The 26,714-nt window shown below is 57.4% G+C and overlaps 1 protein-coding gene across 1 annotated transcript; it reads right to left on the bottom strand.

Moving 5' to 3' along the window:
* Positions 1 to 429: 429 nt before the first annotated feature.
* CAMKK1 (calcium/calmodulin dependent protein kinase kinase 1) lies at positions 430 to 26,094 on the bottom strand. Its single transcript, XM_007454177.1, has 16 exons — positions 26,021 to 26,094; positions 18,718 to 19,119; positions 17,771 to 17,818; positions 16,941 to 16,994; positions 16,365 to 16,416; positions 15,992 to 16,125; positions 15,511 to 15,547; positions 14,622 to 14,643; positions 13,295 to 13,383; positions 9,882 to 10,081; positions 8,013 to 8,066; positions 7,307 to 7,380; positions 5,547 to 5,634; positions 5,198 to 5,326; positions 3,039 to 3,142; positions 430 to 908 (listed from the first exon to the last, which is right to left on the bottom strand). The coding sequence occupies exons 2-16, from the start codon at positions 19,075 to 19,077 to the stop codon at positions 836 to 838; spliced, it is 1,518 nt and encodes a 505-aa protein (XP_007454239.1). The 5' UTR covers positions 19,078 to 19,119; positions 26,021 to 26,094; the 3' UTR covers positions 430 to 835.
* Between the last annotated feature and the right edge of the window lie 620 nt (positions 26,095 to 26,714).

Here is a 26,714-nt window from a genome sequence, read left to right as displayed (position 1 = left end):
AGGGAGGGAGGCAGAGCCACGGGGGGGAGGGAGGGAGGCGGGCAGGGAAGGGTGGTGTTCCTGGTTCGGGCCTCTGCTCAAAGCCTCACTCAGCCCATCCTCCAGAGTGTGAAATACAATCCGGGAAGGCCAGTCCAATCCACTTGGCTGCCAAGTGATGGTGGGTATGCTGGGAACCACCCAAAGCTGGAGGAAAGCTCGATACGTGTTCCCAGGCAGAGCTTTGCACTTACCTCCCCCATCAAGTTACCAAAAAAAAGATAACGAAAAAGGAATCTGGATTCTCCAGTACTGGCCCCCGCCCCAGTGAGGCCCAGGAATACCCACCAAGGGCTCAGAGCCTCCACATCAGTGTTCTCAGTAGACGAGAGCTCTGGCAGCGCCCCCCTGAGGAGGGCAGGGTACACCCCTCCTTGTGCAGGTGGCAGCTGAGCCACGCCCACCCGGCCTCTGCAGTGGTAGCAAACGAGGCTTCCACCTGTCATCTTGGTTTCCTGTCTCCTGCCCCTGGGCCTTGCCAACCAGCCGGTGAGGTTTCTAAGGCACCACGGGCACCCAGCTTCCCCAAAGAATGGGTCCCGCCAGGGAGACCCAGGACGAAACAAAAGGCTTTGTGGGAGCCCTACCCCCGCAAACCCCAGGTGACACACATTCCGATCCTGTCCCTGGACACGCACTTGTGGAGGTCATGCAGCACGACAGGGGAGGAGGGCCGGGAGAGGGGCCACAGTCCCCAGCCCCCTGCCCGCAGGGGCGGCTGTTGGCATGAGGGCAGTGGGCCTTTGGAGGCGCAGGATGAGCGTGCTGCCGGGCGGCCCTGGGCGCATGCAGGGGCTCAGGACGCAGCCTCATCTTCTTGGACGCCGGGGAGCTCCGGGCTTTTGCCTCCTTCACCACACCCATCCTTCCTGTTCAGGGGACACCAGAGGCAGAGGGACCTCAGGGGTCAGAACATGCATGCACGAGGACGCTCACACACACTCACAGGCATTTATATCCACATCTCTCAAATCCCCCCTCACCTACTTTCTAAGCTCATCTCAGTCTCACTCTCCTGCATCGTGGTCCCTTGCTGGTTTCCTCACCCCTAGTCTCAGCCCACAACCCTCCATGGCTCCCTACTGCCTGGGGACGAAGTCTAGATTTCCCAGCCTGGCTTCCGGAGCCTCTCCAGATCTGACCTTCCTGAGCTGGCTTCCCTGCATCCTCAAGGACCAGCCAGGTCGCAGGCCTTCCAGGTTGGCCTAGATCAGCCCCCATGGTCCTGGGTCGAAGGGCTTCGGTTTTGCATTTTCTTTTCTTTGTTCACAGGACAGGTTCTACCTGTCGTTCTCAGGATTCTGTCACATATTCAGTAGATTCCTGTATCTGCTTTTTTCCCCTAAGACCTTTTTTTTAAAAACATGATCAATGAGTGGATTTTGATACCTTTAAAAAGGATCGATCTCATTTAAATCTACTGTAGAGTTTCAATCATTATCCCGAAGCATAAAAAACAGAGACAATCAAGGACAAATGTCGGGACTCTGATGAGGTAAAACCTGCTTTTCAAAATTAAACTTGAGTCACAGAACTATAGAATGTTATAGCTGGGGAGTATTAAGCCCAATCCCTTCACAGTCCAGATGAAGGAACTGACCTGTCTCCCCATTAACATGTCCATGAAAGGACAACGATTGCCTTGCTCAGTTGTACTCTTGACGCCCAGCCCTGTGCCCTGCGTGGATGCGTCCCTGGCCTGTGACTGGCCTGAACCACCACTAGGGGGCGCCTAGTCACAGACACTGAGCTGGAGACCAGCCGTCCAGGTTTGCGCCTCACGGTTCCTAGTTCTGCCTGTTGTCCCCGGCACAGTTAGTAATGGCTTCCTCTTTCGCTCTCAAGAGTGGCTCCATTCGGACGCAGAATATGTGGTCCCCTACACTATGCCCAATTCCAGCATCGCAGCCTGCAGATCTAAAAGAGCCCAGGGAACACCCTCCCTAGGACTGGCCACCTCACAGAAGAGACAGGGAACAGGAAGTAAGCTTTGGACAGTTGAGGCCTCTCCCAGGCCCCAGAGCTCACCCCACTTAGGCCAGGGAGTCTGTCAAGAGGAGGGCAAGAGGTTGGTACGTGGCCCTCCCTGGGTGCAAGCAACCTCTGGCAGGGAGCAGACACCAGCTTGTCCACTACGATGGGACCCCGTACATCTGAAGAGGGTGGTCTCACACAGGTGAAACCCACATCTGGGCCCCTGGACAGCACAAGTGAAACTGCTCCTTCCCCAGAGGCCGACGTACCTGGACGGCGGCTCACCTCCCAGGGGAGCACATCTCCTCCGCAGAGCGGGCTGGCTGGCACAGCCCCTCTGTCCCGCAGCTCCCTTCGCAGGCTAGAGGAAGGCGACCCAAGTCCCAGGACCACATTCTGGTCCAGGACCCCCTTACTGTTTTCTCTCTGCAGGTCTGTGCGCAAACCCCAGCAGGCCTTGTCAGCATCCCAAACTTTTATTTCAGTGGAAGAAGGTGGAAAGGCTGAGGGCAAGGCTCACGGAGGTCTGGGGAACTGCTTTTCTGCCCTCCCCCAGGAGGGGGCAAATGTACCTGCCGGGCTCTGAGGCGGGAGCCGGCGGCACTGGGGGTTCCTCTTCCCCGGCCCAGCATCGTCGTCACCAGTCTGCCTGTCCTTACTCGCTGAACAAGCATTTACGAAGTGCTGACTGGGTGCACAGCCTTGGCAATGGCCGGATGTATAGCACAGGCCACTCAGGAAGGCAGCTAACCCACCGCGCCCCCGGACCAGGAAGAATCAGCAGAAGTGTCCCTCCCTCCACACACAAACCAACATTCTACAAAGAGATCTGCCTGCAAACCTCGACTAGGCTGCCGTGGGCTGAGAACAGAGGTGCAGACAGGGCCCTGCTCTGAGGCCTGGCCGAGTCCCCAGGCTCCGGGCTCAGCCTGCACAGCCTGGTGATGCTGAGAGTGAGGGGAGGGGCCGCAGCCCTCACCCCACCGCAGGGAGCACCCTGCAGGCCTCAGCCCACCAGTACTTACGACAATAAGCTTCCCGGGGCAGACATGGATCGCTCTTCCCTCCGCGCCTGGGGCTCAAACGGGTTCCCAAAGGAACGCTTTCTCAGCATGGACTTAACCAGGATCTGGGGAAGACACATCAGCGTGAGGGACATAGGCCCCCGGGTTCCCAGACGCACTGGCAGCCTCCACCCTGACTCCCGGACGGGGAGGCTGCTGGGTGGGCCCTGCTGAAGCTCCCTTTCCTTGGGCGGAGCAAGGAAGCGCATCCCAAGCAGAAGAAATGGCGAGAGCACGGAGGGGAGCTGGTTGAGGGTGAATTCTGGGACCGGCGAGGAGCCCGGTGCATCTGCTGCGTGGCGGGCACAGAGGCCAGGAGTAGACCAGGAAGGGCTGAGGGCATGGGGAGTGCAATTAGGAAATGCCTTCTGGCTACACAGGAAGGACGGAGTCGAGAAGAGGCTGTCCCAGGGGCCAGAGAGGAGCTGCACAGGGGCCTGGGGGGATGCCAGGAGGGGACAGGCTGCTGTGCCCTAGCTCTCTGACTGTCCCTCCTCCCGCTACAAGGACAGCTCCATCCTCCTGCCCACACGCACGCAAATTCTCACACACCAGCACAGCATCAGGGGTGCCCTTACTTCTTCCCTCCTTCCCTCTCCCTTCCAACAGAAAGTCTTTATTGAGCACCTACATATGCCAGACACTATTCGAGGCACAGGGACCACAACGAGACAAAAATTCTTGCCCTCATAGAGTTTATATTCTAGTTGTGGGGACAGGCAAAAAATAAGACAGATCAGTAGAATCTATGTTAGTTAGTGGTAAGGGCTCAGGAGGAAAAATTAAAACAAGGAAGGGGGATAAGGTATGACAAAGAGGAGGTTGGAATTTTCGATAAGGGGCCGGGAAGGTTCACTCACTTCTCACTGAGAAGGTGACTGTGGAGTGAAGACCTGGAGGGATGAGGAAGCGGCCCCGTGGACATCTGGGCCAGAGGACCCCAGGCGGAGGGAAGGGATGTTCAAAGGCACTGGGGCGGCAGCTTCCGTGGCGTGTGGTCGGAGTGAACGGAGGGAAGAGAGGAGGTGGGCAGGGGAAAGGGGGGCAGGCAGGCCATGCAGGGTCTGGCGGGCAGGCAGGCGCGTGGCTCTTACTCTGAGCAACACGGGAGCCTGAGTGAGCAGGGTCTGAGCTGAGAAGGGACGTGACCAGATCCCTGGACCACCCTGGCTGCTGAGTTGAGTGTTAACCGTAGTGGCGGCAAGGGTGGAGGAAGGGCAGGGGGACAACCTGGGAGGCGATTCCAGTGGTTTAGAAAAGAGAGTATGGTGGTTAAGACCAGGGAAGTGGCAGTAGGGACCCTACGGGAGCTGACAATTCCAGGGACCCCATACAGCCCTGGAGCTCTGTAGAGCACAGGACTTTAGCCCGCTGGCCCTACTGGACCCAGTAGGGAGGCATGAAGTGCACAGGCCAGACCCCATGCCAGGCACAGGCCCCAGCTCGCTCTCCTGGCCTTGTGCTCACCCTGACTCACTGTGAAACCTCAGCGCAGGGCAAGCCATGGCTCTCAGGTCCCCCCCCCCCCCAACAAAAGAAAACCAGATGGCCATCAGGGGCTACGTTAATAACTTCCAACTGTTAACGTGGGAGCTGTCCAGAGGAGGAGGCGAAAAGCTGAAACATGAGAGGAAAGCGGAGGGAGCACACGGGTGGTGTCTGCCTGACACGCGGGGGCCCCGGGACCACGTCTCCAAATCAAAGGCATGCTAGGCCTTTTCCCTCTCGCGTCCTTGGCACCTAGTCCGGTGCCTGGAAAATAGCAGAAGCTCAATAAACGTTAGGAAGGAAGAAAGGGAGGGAGGGAAGGAGGGAGGAAGGAAGGAAGGAAATGCTTCTCCGGTCGTGGTGAATGTTGACACTCAGCGAGGGCAGTATATTTAAACCATTCGCTCTCCTCACCACACCTCCTGGTCTCCCCACCACGAGGCTGAATAATGTGACCTTGTTCCTGTGGGCCTCTAGCGGAACAGTGGCCTCAGGGGCCCAGCATCGGGGTTGGCCAACCAGGAAGCCCTCTGCCCCCCACAGGCCCCAGCACAGAGCTAGTCTCAGGCGGCAGCCACGCCCACCCCCCAGGCCCTCCCAGGAGTCCGTGCCTCCCCCGCCCATCCTCTTACCACTGTGGTCCAGCTGGGGATGAGCCTGACTGAGTTCTTCACCTCCTCCTCCGTCACCTCGACCACGGTGCAATGCTCCTCCTCCGAGGGAAGGGGCTCCTCCCCATTCTTGGTCACCCAGGGATGCGACTGCAGAGCAGAGGGCAGGGAGGGTCAGGGCCACAGGCGACAGACATCGGCGAGCGAGGGACCCAGGCATCCCACCAGCAGTCGCCTTGAGGGTCCAAAGCCCCAAAACCCCAAACCCCAACCCAATACACAGATGTCCCCGGTGTAAGCCTCCCCAGAAGGGGAAACTGAGACCTGTTTCCTGTGGCCCAGCCCAGCCCAGCACCTCTGGTTCCCCAACCTTGATGTCTGGCACCCCGAGTCTTGTTTCAGGGTTCTTGTCTAGCATCTTCAGGATTAAGTCCTTGAGCTCTTCGCTGACCTTTGGCCTAAAGAAGGGGAAGGAAGGAGCCGAGGGAGAGACAGCTGATGGTCCTTTGCTTCCCACCTCTGCATCCCACCCTGCTCCAGGCTTCCCTGATCAGTGCACACCAGGGCAGAGACACCGCCGAGCCCCCTTCTCAGAGAGCAGGAGGGACACCCCCAAAGGCACCAGGGTGGAAGGAGAGAGCTCCAGAACAAGCGTGTGGATATCTTTCTCCCCTGAGTATGAAGTAAAGCAGTCTCCCTCAGGGGGCAGAGGTCACAGACACAAACGGGGTCCCATGGGTGCTGGACACCCCCTGGGAGGCAGAGGTGGCAAGGATAATGCGAGAAGAGCCGCTTTATGGGACCCCCAAGGGGCCTCCGCCCCCGCTCACCACCTTACCTTCTCCTCCGCCTGGGAGGCGGCCAGGGAAGACACCCATTTGACAGAGGAGGAAACCTTGGCTCACCGCCACCCAGAAGAGGGAGGGCAGGGGTGAGACTCAGGGGCAGGAGAGCAGGACTCAGCCCCGCATCAGCTTCGACTGTCTCTGCTTAAACTTCAGGCTTCGTTGCTACTTAAATTCTTGGGAGAAGGAACCTACTCTCAGGGCTATGACCTTGGCTCCCTCTGCTGTCCTAGATACTTAATCCCTTTTCAAACTCCTGGGCTGGGGAGCAGGATATACCGCGGGGGTGGCGGGGGAAAGGCTGGGAGACAAGCAGTCACGGGAAAGGGGAGGAAGCCACTGCCGTGGGGATGGCGGCAGGGAGCGGGGAGCCGGCGGCAGGTGAGCAGGTGGGGGGACCCAGGGGTCCTTGAACGCCCGGGCCAGGGCGTGCCTCTTCTTGTGGGCTTTGGGAAGCCTTGGAAAAAGTTTCAGCAGGCGGCGTGGTGAGATCTGTTGCGCTGCATCAGGGTCACTCTGGCCTGACTGCAGTAGCTGGACAAGGCAGAGGCCTGAACTAGGCAGGGGGTGCCGTTGGCAATGGAACCAAGAGAAATGTAAGAGGTGGACTCAGCACGGCTTGGGGCCGTACAGGAAGTGGGTGCGAGGGGCAGGGACCCTGAGCACAACTCCCAGGTTGGTTTCTGACCTGGGCACTGCGCAGATGGTAAAAGGGCCCTGAAAAGTGAGGCGCTAGGGGACTCAGGCTGGCTGCCATGGTAGCTGGCATCATAATCGGGAGAACCGTGGATGGGTGGGGAGGCCTCTCCAAACAGTCCTTCTGGGCTCAGAGACCTCAGTCACAAAGGAAGGGGCAAGGGGGAGGGAGTGGCTTCAAATCCCCGACCCACTGAGCCTCCACTTTTCCATCTGTGAAATGGGGGAGCGCACTGGCATCGTGAAGCCCTCCCACCCCGTGTGGAGAAGGTGGAGGTTCCCCGCGGGTGCAGGGTCTGCATGGGGTTGATGTCACTGACCTCCTGGAGGCCTTCAGTGAAGAAGCAGGATGAATGTGTGACCTGGGGTCATCCCTGCCCCACCCCCAGCCTCAGAGTTCCCATCTGTTCAATGAGATCCAACCCAGATGTCTGAGACCCCGCTCACACGTCCCTCCGTTTGCTCCCAGGGAGCAGCACCCCAACCTCCAGATCTGCAGGCTGGGGTGGGGCCCAGAAAGGACAAAAGCTCTGCTAAAACCCAGACACGCCTCCCTGGGGGTGGGCGGGGCCCGTGGTGGACAACTCACTCCTCCGGGAACACGATGGCCTCATTCTTGATCTTGCGGTGCAGGGCCAGGATGAAATCATCGATGAATGGGCACTGCGGTGGGGAGAGACAAAGGATGTGGCACCCAGCACCTCAGCTCGCTGGGGGCAGCTCCGGGCTCCTCATGAGCTGCGGCGGGGGACCTCGTCTAACTTGTGCAGGTCCTAGCCCACAGGAGATGCTCAACAAACGTGGACTGAACGAATGAGTGCATGACAACCGCTCGCAGCAAGGCCTGCACTGTCAGGGCCTGAAGTTTGGGAACATGTTCCCTGAGATTCCCACCCTGTGCCTCAGCACGGTCCCTGGAGTGGGAGCGCCTGCGGACGGGGATCTCGGCACGTCAAGGCTGGGTGTCCGGCCTGACCCAGAGCAGAGGTCAAGGACAATTTGTTGAATGAATGAATGAGTGAATATGTAAATGAATGAATGGCACCATCTACACCTCCCTTGGGATGTCTGCTGTCCCAGGACTCCTGCACATGAATCCATCCCCCCAAGGGGACAAGAGGAGAACAGAAAAGTCCCTTTTCCTTCCGTCTTCTCTGAGCTGGGTGGGCTCTTTCAAAAGTCACTTTACTTAAGGACACAAAGGCAGGGCCTGCATCTGTCATGCATCCTGGCCCACGGTGCCCGGCCCATGGTGCCAGGGCTGCCCCACCTCTGCCAGCCCACCCAGCACTCACCTTCCCATAGACAAAGCAGTACAGCGTGACCCCCGTGGCCCACACGTCCAAGGCCTAGAAAGAAACAGCTCGTATCAGTCCCCCAAAAGGAACTGACACCCCTTGGTCACCCAGCTTCAGTGGGCCATGGGAGAGGGCAAGCGGGGAACCTCCTTCCTCAGTCATGTATTCGCTCAACAAACACTCCCAGGCCCCTGTTCCATGCTGGACCCTATGCTGAGCACTGAGGACACAGGGACAGCCAGACCAGGGCCCTTGCTGCCAAGGGTTTCCAATTCTCCTTGGAATGGGCCCAAACCAGACATGTTTCCAACTCAACAGGTACAAAACTCCCCTCATCTACAGGGTCGCATTTGCTGTACGCACGACACAGACGCACCCCAGAAACGACAGCATATGTTGAACTTATACTCGCCAGACCAGCTCTGGCTTCGAGAAGTCACCCCTCTTCCTGATGATCCACTGGAAAAGCCACCATCCACCTTCTTTCTGACAGCTACCTCCACAGCCCCTTGGGGCTTCCCTGCACCCTTGAACGTGCCCTCTCTCTACAAGGTCCTCCTCTGGAACCCCACCTCCTCTCCTAGTATCGACTTTCTCTCTTATGTGAATGATTCTCAAATCTCTGCCTACGTATTCCTGCCACAGATGCCTCATCTGAATCCAATCAGGGAACACCAGACAAATGCAAACTGACATCATTCTACAAAATAACAGGCCTGTTCTCTTCAAAAATGTCAAGGCCAAGCCACTTTTCCAGATTAGAGGACCCCAAAGAGACGTGACAAGTGAACGCAGTGACTGACCCTGGACCAGATCCCGGACCAGAAAAAGAAAAGGCATTAAAGGACAGTATGGGGACAACTGATGGAATCTGAATAAGGTCGATTAGATAACAGTCTTTTATCGATGATAAATGGCCTAACTTTAATAACTGTACTGAGGTTATGTAAGAGAATGCCCTTGTTCTCAGAAAATACCTCCAGAAGTATTTAGTGATAAAGGGGCATAATGTCTCCAACTTCTATAAATATACGGAGAGACAGTGAACAGGTAAATGGGACAAAATGTCAATAACTGGTGAATCTGAATAAAAGATATAGGGGAGTTTTTTGTGTTATTCTTGCAATTCTTCTGTAAATTTGGAATTATATCAAAATTAAAAGTTAAAAAAAAAAATCTCTATCTACAGCTGTCTCCCGAGCTCCACACTCACACACGTGTCCAAGTGCCTCTCGACCATTTCCTCCATGGCAGGACCACAGCTGGGCAGCCAGCGTAGAGCAGGATGTGCCCGGGGACACACAGAACCACAGTCCCTGCTCAGAAACCTTTGCCACCGCCCCTGTCACTTAGGACAAAGCCCAGACCCTTAGGACTTCCAGACCCTTTAAACTCTGTCCAAGCCCCGCTGTGCCCCTCAGTTCCCTTGTAATGTTCTCTGGGCTCAAATTCCCCCCATTCTTCAAGGCCTAGCTCAAAGGCTGCCATATCCAAGAAGTCAGGGGAAGCTCTGATGTCCCCGCAGACACGAGGTCTCCTGCCCTTGCACCATGACCAGAAGGGCAGGGAGCTGGGCCGTCCAGGCTCCGTGTGTTCCACGGCCCAGCCCAGAACTCAGCACAGAGCTAGGCTGGCGGGGAGTATCTGCAGGGAAGACTTGGGGCCGTTTTGCTGGAGAACGAGAGGAGGCCCCAGTTCGGCCAGTTTGTCGGACTCCAGAAGGAGGCAAACATGACGGAGGGGACCATGTTCGGTCCCTCCTGAGACATGAGGACCCTGGCACCCTCAGGTTGGAAATGGGACCCCGTGGCATGTACCCCCGCCCCTCCACCTGAACCCCAACCCAGCCCGGGTCCTGGGAGCCACCTTCCCACTGAAGCTCTGGCCGGACTCAGAAATGGCCTCGGGGGCCATGAACGCTGGGGTCCCGGCCGTGCTGGACAGCCGAGCATCGTTCCCCTCAAACTGGTTGCTGACGCCGAAGTCGGCGATCTTCACGTGCCCGTCGTCCCCCAGGAGCAGGTTGGATGGCTTGATGTCCCTGTGGATGATCTTCTGGTAGTGCACTGCAGAGAGAGGCAGCTCGAGCGCTGGCCTGGGGCCCTGCCGCCCAGACCCCCCACCTGCTGTTGCCTGGCCGTGGAGGCTGCCTCAAACTCCAGGAGAGAAGGAGCTGGGACTTCCTGTCCCCTGCACACATTCATCTCTTGAGGATCTAGGGCCCCCTGCTCAGCTATGCAGTGAAGACACTAACCTAGGCTGTTAGTAACAGAGCCAGGACTGGACTCTTAGGAATCTTTGGACCCCGAGACCAGTGCTCTCTCCATGGCAATCAAGGCATCTGCCACTGAGGGTGGACGTCAGAGGAAACTGGGGGAAGGGGTCCTCCGTAGGCCAGCCCTGGCCCTCCCACATGAGTGTTGTCTACAGGCTTGAAGCCCATCAAAATCTTTCCCCAGTTCCATCCCCCGCACCCAGCCTGTCACAGCTGTCCCTGTTCCTCAGACTGAGGGTGGGATTGTGGGGTATCCTGCAGAGGTATCGCCTCAGCCCTAGGGACTCTGCGCTCATGAGGTTTTGGAGAGGGAGGGCACCCCAGGCCTTGGGACTGCCGGGATGAACGTGGCCGGGGTAAGGGTCAGCCCTCTCTAGTAGGCTGAGCGCCCACCCTGCTTCCTGGGTCCAGCACTGCCGGGAAGAGACGGGCAGCTCAGGCTGAGATGACCAGCGATGTCCCAGCAGAGAAAAGGCACTGACCTCATCCCGCAGCCATCCACTTATGGGCTCCCTGCTCAACAAATATGTTCCCCTGGACCAACGGACCCCAGGGTGTTGGAGGGGAGGGAATGGAATGGGAAGGAGGGAAGGGGAGGAAGGCTGGGGGCAGAGGGAATGAACATCGTATATTACTAAGAATAACAACAGGACCCATGGCCCTATAGCGACTGCCTCCTACGTGCCAGGTACACACAAAGCATTTGACACACACCCATCAGAACACAGACGCTCAGGAGGCTGTGTATTTGACCATGGAAAGTGGGGTCAGATTCTTATCTCAAACCCTGGCATCGCCCTTGAACTCCCAGCTCTTTATCCACATGGATATCCCACAGACGTCTCAACGTATACTTTAGCATTTGTCAATCACATATTTAATTGAGAACTTGATTTCTCTTGTCTGCAACCCCCACCCTGTCTAAACACACACACACACACACACACACACACACACAGCACCACCAAACAAACAACAGAAAAGCTCTGCTCCTCTTCTAGTCTTTCCCATTTAGTTAATGGCCATATTATCAGCTGCTCAGGCCAAAAACCTCAACTCCTCTCTCCTTCAGACCCCACATCCAATTCATCAGCAAGTTCTATGGACTGGACCGATCCGAGTGCTCTCCTACCTGCATGGCTGCAATTGCCCCGTCTGTAAGAATCAGGCCTGAGCCTCCCCGAGCACAGGGCCTTCCCCGGGCAGCCTCAGCTCTCCCTTCTGGGGGCCAGAATCACAAGGCGGGTCTTCATCACCGGGTGCCACCATTTGTCTGCCTGTCCAGTCCCTGGTGCTGACCAATTCACTCCAGAAAGCCCTTCATCATGGTTAGCTGGGTCTTGATGAGGCTCTACCCAAGAGCCAGATGGGATTAGCTTGTTTCTTCTGTTTTTTGTTTGTTTGTTTGTTTGTTTTTTGCAAGGAGAGAGGATGGGAGACAACAGGCCCAGGACAAGAAGTGGGTGGAAGCCAAGCTGGCATGGGGTTGTGTCTGCTGCCGACCACACCAGGGTGAAGTGCCCCCTTCTCACACCTCTAGGCCCTTGTTAGGGACTTTCTGCAAAGCCCTTCCCTCTCTGTGCCTCAGTTTCCCCATAGGTACAAAGACATCATTAAAATGAAGGCAGTGGAGTGGCTCAGATGAGATAAAGACATTCACTGCAGGTCAAACCTCAGCTGGTCCTCACCTGTTCCCCTAGGGAGAGAATATGCTTCTGATAAACCAAGCTGAGATTTCAGAGGGATGGGCTGTGCCCCACTCCCCAAACCAGGCCAGAACCCTAGGTGCCCGCGGGCCGTCTTCTCCCCATGACCAGTTAGTCACCCACTGCTGCCCGCCTCACCTCGTTCACATTTGCTCCCCGCTGCCGCTGCCCTAATCCAGGCCTCACCATCTGTCAGTTGGGCTGTAGTACCAGCCTCCTCCCCGACCAGCTGGTGGCCTCTTGCCCTCCATCCAGCCACCGTACGCTGCCAGACGGAGCTTTCCAAGACACAAATCCTGCCACTCCCCTCCCCTGCTCAAAGCCCTCAGGGGCTCACAAGGCTGACAGGATAAAGTCATGAAAGTCCTCTATGGAGGCATTCCCAGCCCTCGCGGTGCAGCCTGGACAGTGTTTACAGCATCATCTTTCCCTTGCCCTGGCTCCCAGGTTGGACTTAACCACACTGAACTTCTCCCCCGTCTCAAATAGTACTCCCCTCCGTGCCGCTGTCATGCAGTTCTCTCCGCCTGGTGTACTCCCTCCCACCATGCCTCAAACTAGCCAACGAACTCCTACTCATCTTTCAGGACCCTACTCATAAGTGGCCTCCTCCAGGAAGCCACCCCTGGTCCCTTAGTGCTCTGACAGCCTCTGTGCCTCCCCAGCCTTGGCAGGCACTGCTTAGTTTCCCGTCCCTCCCACTAGGCTGCAAGATCCTTGAGATCACTTCTGGGTCTTTGGCATCTACACGCCCCCAGCTGGCACTTAGTAGGTACTTGTAAATGGATAAATGAATGAATAAATGAATTCCACAGATAGATAGAGGCTAAAGGAACATTCTCCCTTCTGAGCTCTCATCACCTTAGGGCCCCTCACAGTAAACGGACTCTGCTACCACCCACTGGCCCCATACCAGGACAGACTCTTCCTCGAGCCGCTGGACATAAATTCCTTCCCACAGCCCTTGAGGCCCAGTGGAGAGGCTAGGCTTGGCTAAGAATTCAGCAGAGTTGAGATACACGCTGAACGTCCAAGGCGCAGGCCGCCGCGGTGACGACCAGGCGCCGAGAAGGACCTGGCGCATGCCCAGTGAAGTCTGCCGCCACCCTACCTGTTCAGGAAGTTTCGGCCCCGCCTACAGGCCCATTTCCCCACCCCCAGCTAAAGATGATTGGTAGATCAGCACTGACTGACAGGAACTGCTCAGAGTCTGCTCAGCCTGGGTTGCGTCTCCTCTTGTGTCCCCTCCACTCTCCCCGGGTCTCCAGCCTCAGCGGGGCAGGCAGCCCCTTACTCACAGTACTCAAGACCCAGGATGATGTCCCTCAGGTAGAGACGAGCTTGCTCCTCGGGGAAGGGCTTGTCGCAGGGCACTTCCATGACCGGCCTATGGGGAGGGCGGGGAGGAGGGATGTTTCGCCGGAATCAGGATGAGTAAAGGCAGGTGTCAGGTGGAGGGGAACAGGGACTGGGCCGTACAGACCCCTCAGGACCTTTTGGGAGCCCTCTATGCTCGAACGGGTCCCTAAAACCCCAGAGAGTAGCTTCTCCCATATAATGAAAATTTGAAAACACGCGTAGACGCAAATATCCCTTTTCAATCACTACAATTTCAAATTAGCTTTATCTTAATTTCTGATTGGCTTGGTATTCCTTCTTCTAAGTACTTAATTATCTATAATCAAACAGCTGTGATGATGCCATTTAGGGCAGTGTTTTCAAACTGTAGGTCCAGGACCAAGAAGGTCATGAAATCAATTTAGTGGATGCCTACTGCTTTTTATTTTTTTCCTAATGAAGTAAAATATATCAGAGTCTATCACATGTAATACACTGTTTTATAAAACTTTGGTTTCAATTACAGATATGGATGGCAATGTAAAACTTGTATTTCTTACTTTGAATTGAGGTCAAAAACGCTGAAAGCCCCTGAGTCTTAAAAGGACACCACTCCCTGCCCCTTCCCCAAGTTGGTCTTTAGGTAGCCTCCCAGGCAGAGAGACAAGTCACAGCCTGTATTCAGGCCTTGGCAGTTAGGGCCCCCAGTCCACCCAGCCCCGTGCCCTTTACTGCATGTCTGCTGTTCTTCACATACCCTGAGAAGGTCAGACAAGGCAAACATGAGTTACAACCCTAGATTTCATCAGTGACTTGCTGTGTGACTTTGGGCAAGCCACTTACCCTCTCTGAACCTCAGCTTCCCTTCCTGTAAATGGGAGTGAATGGCATCCCAGCCACCCAACTCACAAACTTGTAAAACTGAAAGAACTCTGTGATTTGAATACAGATGAGAGTTGAGTTCCATCTCTATACTTTTGCTGGAGAAACATTCCTTTCTTCTCTCTCTTCTCCATCAAAATCTTCTTTCCAGTTCTTCAAGGCCTGGCTCAAAACCCACCCCCTCTTCCTGAGGCCTCCCTGGCTATTCCAGTCTCACTGACCCCACCGGCCTTCAAAGAATCATCCTCTTGGTCTCTCGTTCTGCCCCCACTCCCCAACCCAGACCACAGCTCCCTAAGGACAGAGGCTGGACCTCTTTTTCTCGCTAGAGTAGCTGACCCCAGGACTAGGGATACAGGGAAGGAAAGGAAGACTTGACCTGCCTGATCGGGATGGGGAACTCACCCCTTTCTCAGGAGGTCAAACACTGAAAGAAAAGAGAAGAAAAGAAGAGTAGGTAAGGTGCAGCCAGGCTGAGAAAACAGCCGATGCCAAGGTTCCTCCCTGTTCTGGAGGGTGGGAGAGGGGGCAGGCATCCAGGCATACTTGAGGGAGGGATAGGACAGGGGTCCCAGGGTATCAGAGGAAGTAAATGAGCATGGGTCAACTATGGACCTGCCTCACTAGATTCTCAGGTGCCGAGTGAGGACCATCAACATAGACCCCTTTTATGGGGGGGGGGGAAACTGAACCTCAGAGAAGGGGTAGGAATTTTCCTACAGGTCATAGCAGATAGGCAGGTAGGAGAGGGAGTGGAGGCTAAAGACTTGGCCTCTGATTCCTAAGCCAGTGTTCCTTCTGGCCCATTCCCTGAGAGCTGCTAAGCCCAGCCCTGAATCAGGCACCAAGGACTTAAGTAATAACAACAGCATACTATTACTAATAATAGCTAATGTGTCTTGTATATAATAACTCATTTTCTTCTCACATCAACACTATGAGGTAGATACCATTATTATCCCCATTTTACAGGTGAGGAAACTGAGGCACAGAGTTATCAGATAGGGTCTGGGAACCCACATCACATAGCCTACTTCCTGTATCTATCTGATCCACCATCTCTCCGATCAGTGGAGTGGGGGCTTGGGAATATTTGTTGAATCGAACTGGATATCCTGAGCCTGGCTCAGCAGGGCTGGGCAAGAGAATCTGGGCCTTGAGAACATGTGTTTCCTCCCTGCCCCCAGGAGGTCAGTGCGTTGCACACAGCCCATCTACACACGTCAAGTGTGTCTCCGGGAAGCACTCAGACCCACCGGGGTAAGCTGCTTTGGGGACGAGCTGGGTCACTCACCCAAATAGAGATTGTCCTCAGCTGGGTCATCCAGGACCTGGTGAGAGGGAGCACACATGAGGGTGAGTCTTGGGGAGTTATGGGGTGGGCATCCCAGGCTGTCTCATCCTCACCAGCCCTAGGACCCCTAGTGTGCTCCACAGCCACCCTGGACGATGCAGCAGGAACTCTGCAGGCACCAGGCAGATGAGGCCTCAGAAATCACTGGCCCCGACCTGGGTTCACCACATGGCACCCAGCCCCTCTTCCCCTCCTGCCATGATGGGGGCTCACTTCTTGCCTCTGGGGCAGCTCGTCCCCCTCCATGAGACCTTGAGAGCATCCCAGAGCGGCCTGAACTGACCCCAGAAGCCCCCCGGCAGTCCCCACCCCAATTCTGGCCCCGCCCTTGGCATACTTCCCTCAGTAGGACGGCTGGGTCCGTGCCAAGGGCCCCCTGCACCAGAGGCTACTCCACAGGCCTCACTGGCTCACCGCCTACCTCGATCAGCTTGACCACATTCACGTGGTCCAGTTTCTTCAGGATGGCGATCTCCTGGTACACCCGCTCCAGGGGCAGCAGCTGCTTGGCTGGTCCTGCCTGGGCAGCCTGGGACCCTCTAGGGGGAGGGCGACCTGTGACCAGGAAGGGGAGTCCAGCCAGTTGCAGAAGGTTGGGCCTCCCCACGGCCCTGCGACCAGCCTCAAGCAAGAATCTTGCAAGACCACGGCCTTGGCCTCAACCCCCCAAGCACAGTCCCACCACCAGGCCTTTGCTCACGCTCTCCGTCCTAACAAAAACTGGCCTCCGAGGTGTCCTCCTCCTCTGCCCCCAGGCCAGGAGCTCCCAAGCCCAGGACCAGACAGATACGTACGTGGAAAGCCTCGTTGCTTCAGTAACTTCTTCTTGGAAAGAACTTTCATTGCCTGAGGAGGGAAGGGCAGACATGCCACTTGTGTGAAGCCACCAGGGGCTAGAACAGGCTGGCTACATGTGCACTGAGGTCCAGAAAGGCACATGAGCATCTGTCACTGGCACTGAGGATATGGACTGGCTGCAGTTATGCTGGCTTAGGAGGGAGCCGTATCTGAACCTAGGCCTCACCCCCATTCCCCGCAACAAGCCTTTCTAGAGCTCTCCCCTTAGAGGCATCCAGCCTCTGCTTGCATATTCCCAGGGTCAAGAAGCTCATTCCCGAGAATTCCCTGGTGGTCCCGTGGTTAAGAATCTGCCTTCCGAGGCAGGGGACGTGGGTTCGATCCCTGGTCAGAGAACTAAGATCCCACATGCCGCGGGGCAATGAATCCCACGCGCCACAACTAAAGAGCCTGCGTGCTGCAACTAGAGGGAGCTCACTCCATTCACAGGCAGCCTTGTCCTCTGTCTTACCACAGCCTCTGCCCACCCCCCCAGCCTCCTAGGGCCCAGCTTGGAGGGGCCCCAGACTCACATAGTGCCGGTCTTCACTTTCGTTGTAGGCCAGCCTCACCACGCCGTAGGCACCCTGCAGATAGGCACAGGTCAGCCCCCGCTGGACAGGACAGCCTCCCCCAGGACTAGCCCAGGAGAAGGGGAGCCTGAACAGCTCCAGCCCCCTCCTCCCGCTTCCCATCTCCACCCCTGCCACCAGTGGGCATAAATTTCAGGCGGGCAGGGAGAGGGCTCCTATGCCCTGGTCACTGCCCCTGCCGGGCTCAACACAGCTCTATGCCTTCCCCAGTCCCTTCCATCAAAAACTCTGGGGAGGGGACTTCCCTGGTGGCGCAGTGGTTAAGAATCTGCCTGCAAACGCAGGGGACACGGGTTCGAGCGCTGGTCTGGGAAGATCCCACGTGCCACGGAGCAACTAAGCCCGTGCGCCACAACTACTGAGGCTGCGCTCTAGAGCCCGTGCTCCACATTAAGAGAAACCACCGCAGTGAGAAGCCCGCACACCACGACGAAGAGTAGCCCCCGCTCACCGCAACTAGAGAAAGCCCGCGCACAGCAACGAAGACCCAACACAGCCAAAAACAAATAAATAAATAAATTTATAAAAACAAAACAAAACAAAACAAAAACCCTGGGGAGTCAGGAATCAGGAGTCATCGCCCACCCCCGACCCCAGGTGTTTCCTATAGAGGACAAAACTTTCCTCACTTCCAGGCTAGGACCTTCTTGGCCCAGCCTCACATTCCCAGAGGAGGACAGGGGATTTTGCCAAGAAGAGGATCTGGACAGGCTGCCTCCGCAAATCCCCCAGACAAGTTCCCACTGCTCCTGGCCTGCCCCCGGGCCTACCTTGCCAATCTCACTCTGCAGCTTGTACTGGTTCAGCTGCACACAGTCCTGGTGGGGGAAAGAGAGAGGATATCAGGTAAAGCTTGATCCAGAAACAGCACTGCTCCCACTCCAGGAGCACGTCCAGGGCCCCATCCTGGCCCCAGGCCCCTTGCTCCCAGACCCTGGGTCTCACCAACCTTTCAAGTTTACATAGGCAAGTGAGTTAGTGCCAATGCCAAAAGTGAAGCCGAAAGTGACAAGACTTGGACAGTGTTTGAAAACATGAATGGTGAAGCATGCCTATGCTTTGCTCCCTAGGAAGTGATGGAAAAATGCACTGATTCCTACCTGGATGCTGGGGGCTGGGAGACCCTGATGGGAGAAACCCATGAGCAAGTATTTCCAGAAGCAGCTGAATGAGGAGACTGCATGGACAAGAAAGATGAGGAGAGCCTTGGGGACAGGAGACCAGAGCCCTGGCTCAGGCGTGAAAAGCTCAGCTTCTGAAGCCTGTAGATTGCTCAGTACTTGGGTTCCCTTTCAGATCTAAGTGGCAAGGATGGAGCCCAGAGGCTGGAAGCCTGCTGGCAGCTTCTGAGTCAGAGCAGACTCTAAGAGGCAGGATTAGAGGTGGAAGGCTCAAGCTGGGGAAGACTTGGGGGACAGGAGGATGCACTGTCTACCTTCAAATCTCTAAGAGGACTTCTTGGGGGAATAAGGGAGGGACCTATTTCCTAGGCCTGGACTGGGGGTGGGAATGGTGAGACTTACAGGAGGCAGCAATTGGCTCAGATGAAGCTCCCCCGGGTGGGAAGAGACTGTGTAGTGAGGTAGTGAGCTCCTCAGCTCTGGGGGTATGCAAACCAAAGGCTAGACCGCTGTGTGGCAGGGACAGGAACAGCAAAGGGCCTTCACCAAGGACTACTGAAAAGCTCGTGGGCACCCCCTAGCTCCGCCCCACCAACCTCTGCGTCCGAGATGGCCACGTGGTGGGACTCGATGGTGGGCCTGCGCCATGCCCGTGGGGAGATGTGGCTGGCAGGCCCTGTGGCGTAAGGCGCAGCCTGGGCCTCCAGGCAGCTCCCCGCTGGCCGCTCCTGCAGGGAGAACTTCCTAGCCGAGAGGCCGGGCCGGGCGGCAGGGCATCTTGAAGTACCCCCGGGGATCACGGAGGCAGCTCTGGCCCGTGGTGAAGGGTGCACACAGTTCCTGGTGGGCTCTGGGCTGCCATCCATCTCCTCCAAGTGGGCCACATCCATGGCTGCCACTCGCTCCACCAACTCTGCCCGAGGGTCCTGGCAGCAGACCGCTGGGCCCCCCTCCATTGCCACAGTCAGCGGGTTCCTCTGTGCAGCCTTATTGGGAACCTGAGAAAAGAGGGCAGAGAAGCCTTCAATCCCAGCCACAGAGCAAGGAGGTCAGATTTCCAGGCCCTTCTCCCATCGTGGCCACAAACTGTGAGTCCCACCTCCATGTCTACCTGGCCTGTTCCCTCTGCCTGGGTTGCCAGCATCCAGACTCAGGTCTCCCTACTACCTAAAGGAATTCCAGGAACTCATCTGGCTCTGCTGCACACCAGCCCTCTAGACCTCAGTGTCCGCATCTGTAAAACAGGCACAGTCACATCAGCCTTCCTGGCTTCACAGGGAAGCAGGGAGAATCTGATATTCTGGAGTCAGGACAGACAGACATGGGCAGAACACTGGAGGCCCAGCAGTACTGGGAGGAACAGAGCCCCAGGTCAGCTCAGGCCCCCATCCAGCCGACAGCGCAGTGACTCACAGCCCCACCCCCTGACAACAGAGCATTCCAGTGCCGCTGCTGTGGCCGCCTGGAAGCTGAGCTGGGCTCCTGATGCTCCAGGCCCCCCCACCCCCACCCCTCACTGCTTCCAGGAAGACTTCCCTGGGTCTCCAGCCTCTCCCACCCGTCTCACTTCCTCCAGGAGACCCTCCAGGGCCACAGGGCAAGTCTCCCATTCCTCTCTTCCCTGCCCTAGCAGAGCCGGCAACCCAGGACAGGGTCCATTAGAGGAGGAGGCTGCTACTTTGGTGACTGTGAAGAGAGACTTCACTGCACTTACTTTTCCTGGTTTTTCCTTCCAGTTTATTCACGTGGCTAAAATGTTCCCCACATCTGTTCAGGCTGAGATGCTACCCCTGGCCTGGCCTTATATCCACACTGGCCCTATTGCAGTCTGAGCCCCCATCTAGGCTCCAGGCCAAGGACTAACTCCAGCTTGAACCCTGAACCAACCTCCAACATCCAGCCCCAGACCTCACACTCGACTACAACTCTGGGCTGAACCCTGACCCACGACTGAACCCTGATACTCAGGCTGGGACTCCATTTCTGCCCCAGGCTGAGCACTGGCCCCACCCCACTCGATGCCCCTCCCCTTTCCTGGACCAGACTCAGCATCTTCTCAAGAAAAGGAAGTAAATGGACTCCTGACCCTCTGCCCTTCCTGTCTGGTGGTAACTTGTGCTGTCACCACACAACAATTTTGAGAACGTGGTCTCCGTTACACCCCTTATTCCCCCATCACCTTGCTTTGACAGATGTCAAGGAGGCGGGGTTCACTGGGGTCCACTGGCCACAGAGGAGCCTGGGCTGGGTTCCAGTCCTGCCTGCCAACCTACTGTGGGCCCTGGGCAGCTCCTTCCTGACTCTGAGCCTCAGTCTCCCCATCTGTACCACAGATGCAGGACCTTCCCAGATTCCTAAGGCCACAGCAAAACTTGGAGATGGATTGTGGGTAAGGGTGTGGTCCAGAACCCCTGTGCCTGGCACACAGTGTACTGTATGAGTAGAAGCCTAGTGGAGCTGATGTTGGCATGCAGAAAGGGAGAAGGGAATTTAGACTGGCAACAGGAAAAGACATGGACACTGGACCTAAAGGAGTGAGGGGAGTGGGGGTTGGTGAGGCTAGAACATCAGGGAGGCCTCCCTGGAGGAGGTGAGAGTGGCAAGTAGGAGTAGAACACTGGGGAGGACTCTGAAGTAGGTGAGGAAGGGAGTAGGGCTGGAGTATCATGGAGGCCTCCTTGGAGGAGGTGGAATGGAATTAGAGCATCAGGGAGGCTTTGGGAACCAGATGGTTGCAGGAAGGAAGAAGCCAAGGCTAAAGGGAGCCCTACAAGCCTGACCCACCCTGTAGGTGGCTCACCCTGCCGCCCCTCCCCCTCACTCTGTAGGCCCTTTTTCTCCCACCAGAATATACACTCCAACAGGTTAGGGCTCTTGTCTGCCTCGTCTCCATAAGATTACTGGCATCAGCAGCAGCGCCCGGCACAGAGCAGCAGTAAATGTTTTTTGAATGAATGAGTAGTTGCCATAGTGATCATTATAGTCCTGGCCCCATTAGACAGATGGAAAAGCAGAGAGGGGGAAGGAGACCCCAAGGAGCCTAAGCCGAGCCCATGGCAGGGAACAAATGACAGTGTGCGGAAGCCCTGTCCTCTTGTCCACAGCAGTGACCAAGGGGACTGAGAGTCACCACAGGCAGAGGCCACAGGCTGCCCTATAGCCCATCAAATTTGCATAAGATCTCCCTGAGGCTGTTACCCCAGCCACCGGCCATCCTCCTTCAACTCTCTCTCCCTCTTTTCTCAGATTGGGAAAGTAGGGCCCAGCAAGGGGCAGGGATGGGTCTGAGGTCACACAGCAGGTCAGGGCAGAGCCTTCCTGCTCCAGTTTGGGGCCCTGTTACCTGGTTGAGGACCCAGGCTCTGAAGCCAGGCTGCCAGGCTGTGCTCCTTCCTGGCCATGTGCCCATGGGCAGGTGCCTGCACTCTGTACCTGGGTTTTCCCCATCTGCGGAATGAGTTTAACAGCAGTGTCACCCGCCCACGGGGCTGTGAAAAGGAGTGAACACCCTTCCCGGGCTCGGAACCAGGCCTGCCACTAACAAAGCCCCGTAATACAGAGTTGTGCTGCTGTTGTGATTGCCTGGGACACGTGGTGGCCCAGATGGATGCGCGGGTGGCACAAGGCAGCTGTGAGGGCTGACGTCAGGCCCTCCGCCCTCCCTCCCTCCCGCCTGGATCAAATTCAGGTGACTAAGCACGTCTGTGCAGGAGGCGCCCTGGGGAGGCCCCAGGTTCCTGCCTCGTGTCCAGGAGACGGGGCCGTGTGTCCGCATGAGAGAGTACGTGTAAGCAGGGCTGTAGGCTTGGGGTGACAGTGTGTGTGTGTGCGTGCGTGTGTGTGCGTGCGTGCGTGTGTGCGTGTGTGTGTGTGTGTGTGTGTGTGTGGGGCCAGGGGCAGTGGAACGCACACAGGAGGTCATCTGCATGGAAACAAAAATCTATGGGTGTGGTCTATACTCGTGGATAAGTGTGTTCATGTGCATTGTGTGCCTTTAGGTCTTTGTGTATGTGTGCCCCAGAATGGGGGGTGGGGCCTGCGCCCCTGGGGGCCATAGCAATCTGATCCCACAGCGTCTCAAGTTTGAACTTCCCACATGGTCAACAGTCTAGCAGCCTGGGGCTGCCTGCAGGGCTGGGCTGTGTGTCTTGGGCGGGACCCACCCCTCTCTGGAGGCTCACCCAGGGGGTCTCTCAAGACCCCTCTCTAAGCTGAGGCCTCCATGCACACTACGTATAAACTGACTCAGCAGGTGGCTAGGAGCCACCTGGGCAAATAGAAGGACAGACAGGCTGGCACCCAGGCCCAGGGCAGAGCAAGGACTCCTATGGGCGTGGGGAGCCTCCCAGGGACCAGCCTGGTCCTGCAGCCGAGAATGGCCAGGCTCAGGCGCTCACTCACTGAAAAAGGCTACCCCAGTCTGTCCTCCCAGCCTGTGGCTGTGCTGTCTGGACGACTCACTGAACTCCTTGGGGCCTCAGCTTGCTCGTCTGTGAACTGCACAGAGAGCCGCCATCACGCCGCCTCCCAGGGCTATGGGAGGAAATGGATGAGACTGTGAACGTTGAACAGGATTGTGCCTGAGCGATGTGGAGCTGGGAAGAGTCTGTGGCACAGCCACCGAGAGGGAGCCCTGATGTACATACAAAGCACAGCCCCATATCTGCCCCCCCGCTCGCAGGTGGCCTGGCACATTACCCCCTCAGGCTTCTCCTCCCGGGCTATGTCCCTCATCCACAGGTGTCTGGCTATTCCCAAGGGATGCAGACCCTGGCTCCAGACCCTGCTTGGCCACGCCTGCCCCTCAGGATGTGCCTGATCACCTGGGTCCCTCGGAGGAGGCCCAGCGCAGGACAGAGCAGGGGTATCCTGCTCTCATCCACGCTGGTTCAAGCAGCCTCTCCTGGGATGACTTCAGGTACTAGTCAGGCCTCACCCTGAGTTCTGGAAGACTGCTGGGAACCTCAGGGCAAGGTTGAGCAGGGGTCCAGCTATCATCTAGGCAAGACAAGCTGTGGCCCTGGCTGGCAGAGGGCAGGCCAGAAGGGAAAGCTGTAAGGAGGCGGTCCAGTCACCCGGGCCAGACACAGAAAGTGGCCTTGACATCACTGGGCTGCCTCACGGGAACCATGTTTATGCTCCTGACAAGTGTCTGGATGGCCCTGGCAACGGGTGGCCTCTGTGGCTCCCGCCCCCGCCCAGGATGACTCAGTCCCTTCGAGGGAGGCCCAGGCGTCTGTCTTGCTCCAGGACGCCTGCTGTGAGGACGCGCCCCGCACCCCCATTCCCAGGGAGGCCCCAGGCACCGTGATGGGCTCTGTGCCTGATTCAGCACGGCAGCCCTCAGCACATCCTGAGCGCCCTGGGCTGATGGTCTCCAGGCCTCCCCCTCTCCCTCTGCCCCCGCATCCTCCATACCAGGTCTGCGCCTCCTCCCCTCCGTGTTCCCTGGCAGCTCGGTTCCAAGAGGCTCCAGTTCAACTCAGCATTTCTCCGAGTCTGCTCTTCCTCCTCTGTCCCCATTGCTGAGACGAGTGCCCCCCACCCACCCAGTTCTCCCAGCCCAGAAACCCAGGAGCCCTCCTTATCAGCCATCTTTCCCCTTTTGCCCATCCTTATCCCCCCAACCCCACACTTACTCTCCACTCTGGCTGCAGTTCCCAAACTGCGGACTCTGTTCTGCTGCCAGGCCTTTGTCCAAGCTGTGCTTTCTGCCAGAACACACCTCCCTCTCCTTTGCTGCTGGAGGGCAGTTCAGACATCTCCTTCCTGATCTCCCCACTGCTGTGCTGGATGAGGTCACTGAGCCCAACTCCTTAAAAAGTCCAGACGCAGACCTCCACTTTTCTTCTCCCCTGTTTCCGCCACACAGATCACCCACCTCCAGGCTCACACCCCAACCCCACCACACCCCATCCTCCAGACCAGTTGCTAGAGGGAATATTCCTAACACGCATGCAGATTTGGTCTCAGTTTTTTCAGACCTGGCCTTCCGGGATCTTGGAATCTGGAGGACAGAAGGGCAGGAGACCTAGACTCAGACTGGGGCTCACAGGCTAGGGAGCAGCCAGGGACACAGACTTCTGGGACGCAAACCCAGAGTCATTCATTCATGCAAGAAAAACTCATTGAGCACCTGCTGTATATGCCCTGTGCTAGGCGCCAGGAAATAAAGCAGCGAACCAAAAAGACAAAGTCCCTGCTCTGATGAAGTTTAATTTCTAGTGGGGCAAGAAGCAACAAACAAGAAAGCCAGGAATTAATAGATGGTATGTCAAACAGTACATGCTATGGATAAGAAATACAATCGTGTCAGGGGAATCAAGAGTGAGGCACTGGGGGGTGCTATTTATACAGGGCGATCAGGAAAGGCCTTTCTGATGCAGGATTTGAGCAGAATCTGAAGGAAGTGAGTGAGCGAACAGTGTGGATATCTGGGGAGGGCATTTTAGGCACAGCAACCGCAAAGGCTGTGAGGTGAGACGGTGCTTGCACTGTCTGAGGAACAGCAAGGAAGCCGATGTCACCAGAGTGGGGTATCCACGTGTGAGAGGTACCTGATGGCAAGCAGAGTTACACCTGAATGACAAGGCCCAGTCATTCACTGTGCCTGGGCTCACGGATGGCTTCCTGGAGGAGGTGGCATTTAAACTCTTTCATGATTGCTGAGTACGGGTTTCAGAGGAGAGGATAGAAGTTCACACTGTGCATGACAGAGAGCCACTTCCTGGCTGGGGCTCAGGGCTTGGCTTTGGGGGTCTTTTTGGACAGAGACCAGGAGGCCTCGAAAGCCAGAGGAAGGTTTTGAGTAGGGGAGCGACTCGATTTGGATGAGGTTTTAAAAAATCATCCCTCTGCCTTCTGTGGGGACTGAGGGTAAGAGGCCAAGGAAGAGGCAGGAGTCCCCAGAGTCTGTGGGCCTAGGACACGGTCTGGCACACGGTGGGTGCTCAGTCTGTATGCACTGAAGGAAGGAGTGGGGGCTGTGAGGGCAGTCGGTGCACCCTCAAGGACACAAGATGTGTGCTCCTCCCACTTCCCGGCCCACTTGACAGATATACAGCCCCATATGAGCCCACCAAGGCACAGTCCTGTGACCTGGGACACAGCCTTCTCTACACACCCCCTGCACCCTCAAGATACACACACACACACACACACACACACACACACACACACACACACACCCCACTCCCGGAGAAGGCGCACGCCGATACCCGCGTGACCCGCCCGCACACACCACTCCATCCTGTAATGCACACAGGCACACTCCTGTGCCCACGTGACACACGCACACCCGCCTCCAAACACCACACACAGGTCCCTGTGCACGTGTGCACCCTCCGAGCCACCAGTTCTGTGCCTGTCGGGCCGCCGAAACCGCAGCATCCACCTCCGCCGCCCCCCTCCACCCCCGCCCCAACCAGGGAGAACTGCGCAGCTAAAGCCACTCGCGTCGCATCTGTCCCATTCATCCCCCCGCCCCAGCTCCAGCACGAAGACTCGGAGGTGGGCAGTGTGGGAGGGGCGCTCCGCGCAGATCCACACGTGGGTTCACCTGTCTGGGCCCACTCCGCATAGACACGGCCTCCCACCAAGAGCTGGGGCTGGGGTAGTGCGCCAGGTATGGACGCGGTCCCGCAGACCAGAGCTGGGAGAGGGACGCAGACGGCGGGGCGCCCTCATAGATGCGGTCCCGGATGCCGGCGCAGACAGAAGCAGGCTCCGGGAGGCACCTAATAGACTGGGCCCCGCAGACCGAAGGGGGAGGATCCCCGCATGGACTAGTTCTCGGCTGTCCTCGTAGACGCAGACCATCCTTCTCGCCTGCAGGCTCCGAGCAGACGTTCAGGCGTTCGTCCCCTCCCGCTCCCCGGCCCCCTCCCAGCCGACCCCTACCTCGGTGCCCAGCGAGATTCTCCGCGGCCCTGAGGACGGCCAGGCTCGCTCCCGCGGCGCGCATCCCGCCCCGCCCGCCTATCCAGGGCCGAGATCACGGAGCTCAGACCGCCGGCCCCTGGGCTCCAAGCGGCGCTCGCTCCCCAGCCAGCCGCCGCGCTCGGCGCGCGCTCATTGGCCTGGCCGCGCGGCCCCCCTCCGGCACCGCCCAATCAGAGCCCAGGACTCCCGCCCGGCTCCTGGAAGGGAGGGGCCGCGGCGGGCGGTGGCTCTGGAGGGGTACCTCCCCCTGCGGCTGGACCGGCCTCGTCACGCCCCCATCGCCCCGCGGCAGACTCTCTGGGGTCACCCGAAATCCCTCCAGGCCGCGGCCTGGGCCCCTTAGCTGGGCCTCGAGGGTACGGTTGCTTCCCCCCCCAAAACCCTTTGTCCCCTAAACATCTCGGCCTGGGAGGTGCAAGAGCGCACCCCCTGCACCCGGAGTGGGGGGCGGGGATGAGGCGCAGTGAGTACTAGAGGAGGGGCGAAGCGAGATCAGCAAAGGGACGGGGCCCGGGCCGAGGGCCAGGGAGGAAGGCCTTGAATGGTAGGTAGACTCAGGAGTTTAGCCTTCTGCTGCGTGGAGGGTAGGGGAAACGGGAAGCCGTTTTAACAGAATGCTGGGGTCATAGTCGGATTCTCATTTGGGGAAGGG

Source organism: Lipotes vexillifer, unplaced genomic scaffold, assembly GCF_000442215.2.
Source record: "Lipotes vexillifer unplaced genomic scaffold, Lipotes_vexillifer_v1.1 scaffold680, whole genome shotgun sequence".
Classification (NCBI taxonomy): Eukaryota; Metazoa; Chordata; class Mammalia; order Artiodactyla; family Lipotidae; genus Lipotes; species Lipotes vexillifer.
This window is presented reverse-complemented; position numbering and strand designations above follow the sequence as displayed.

Excerpts from the sequence above, each read along its gene's own strand:
- CAMKK1 (XM_007454177.1), bottom strand. The coding sequence starts at position 19,077 with ATGGAGGGGGGCCCAGCGGTCTGCTGCCAGGACCCTCGGGCAGAGTTG. Across the intron at positions 10,082-13,294 it reads CATCCTGGGTCTTGAGTACT|TGCACTACCAGAAGATCATC; the intron begins GTGAGTAAGGGG and ends CTCTCTCTGCAG. Across the intron at positions 8,067-9,881 it reads GCCAGAGCTTCAGTGGGAAG|GCCTTGGACGTGTGGGCCAC; the intron begins GTGGCTCCCAGG and ends GTTTCTTTCTAG.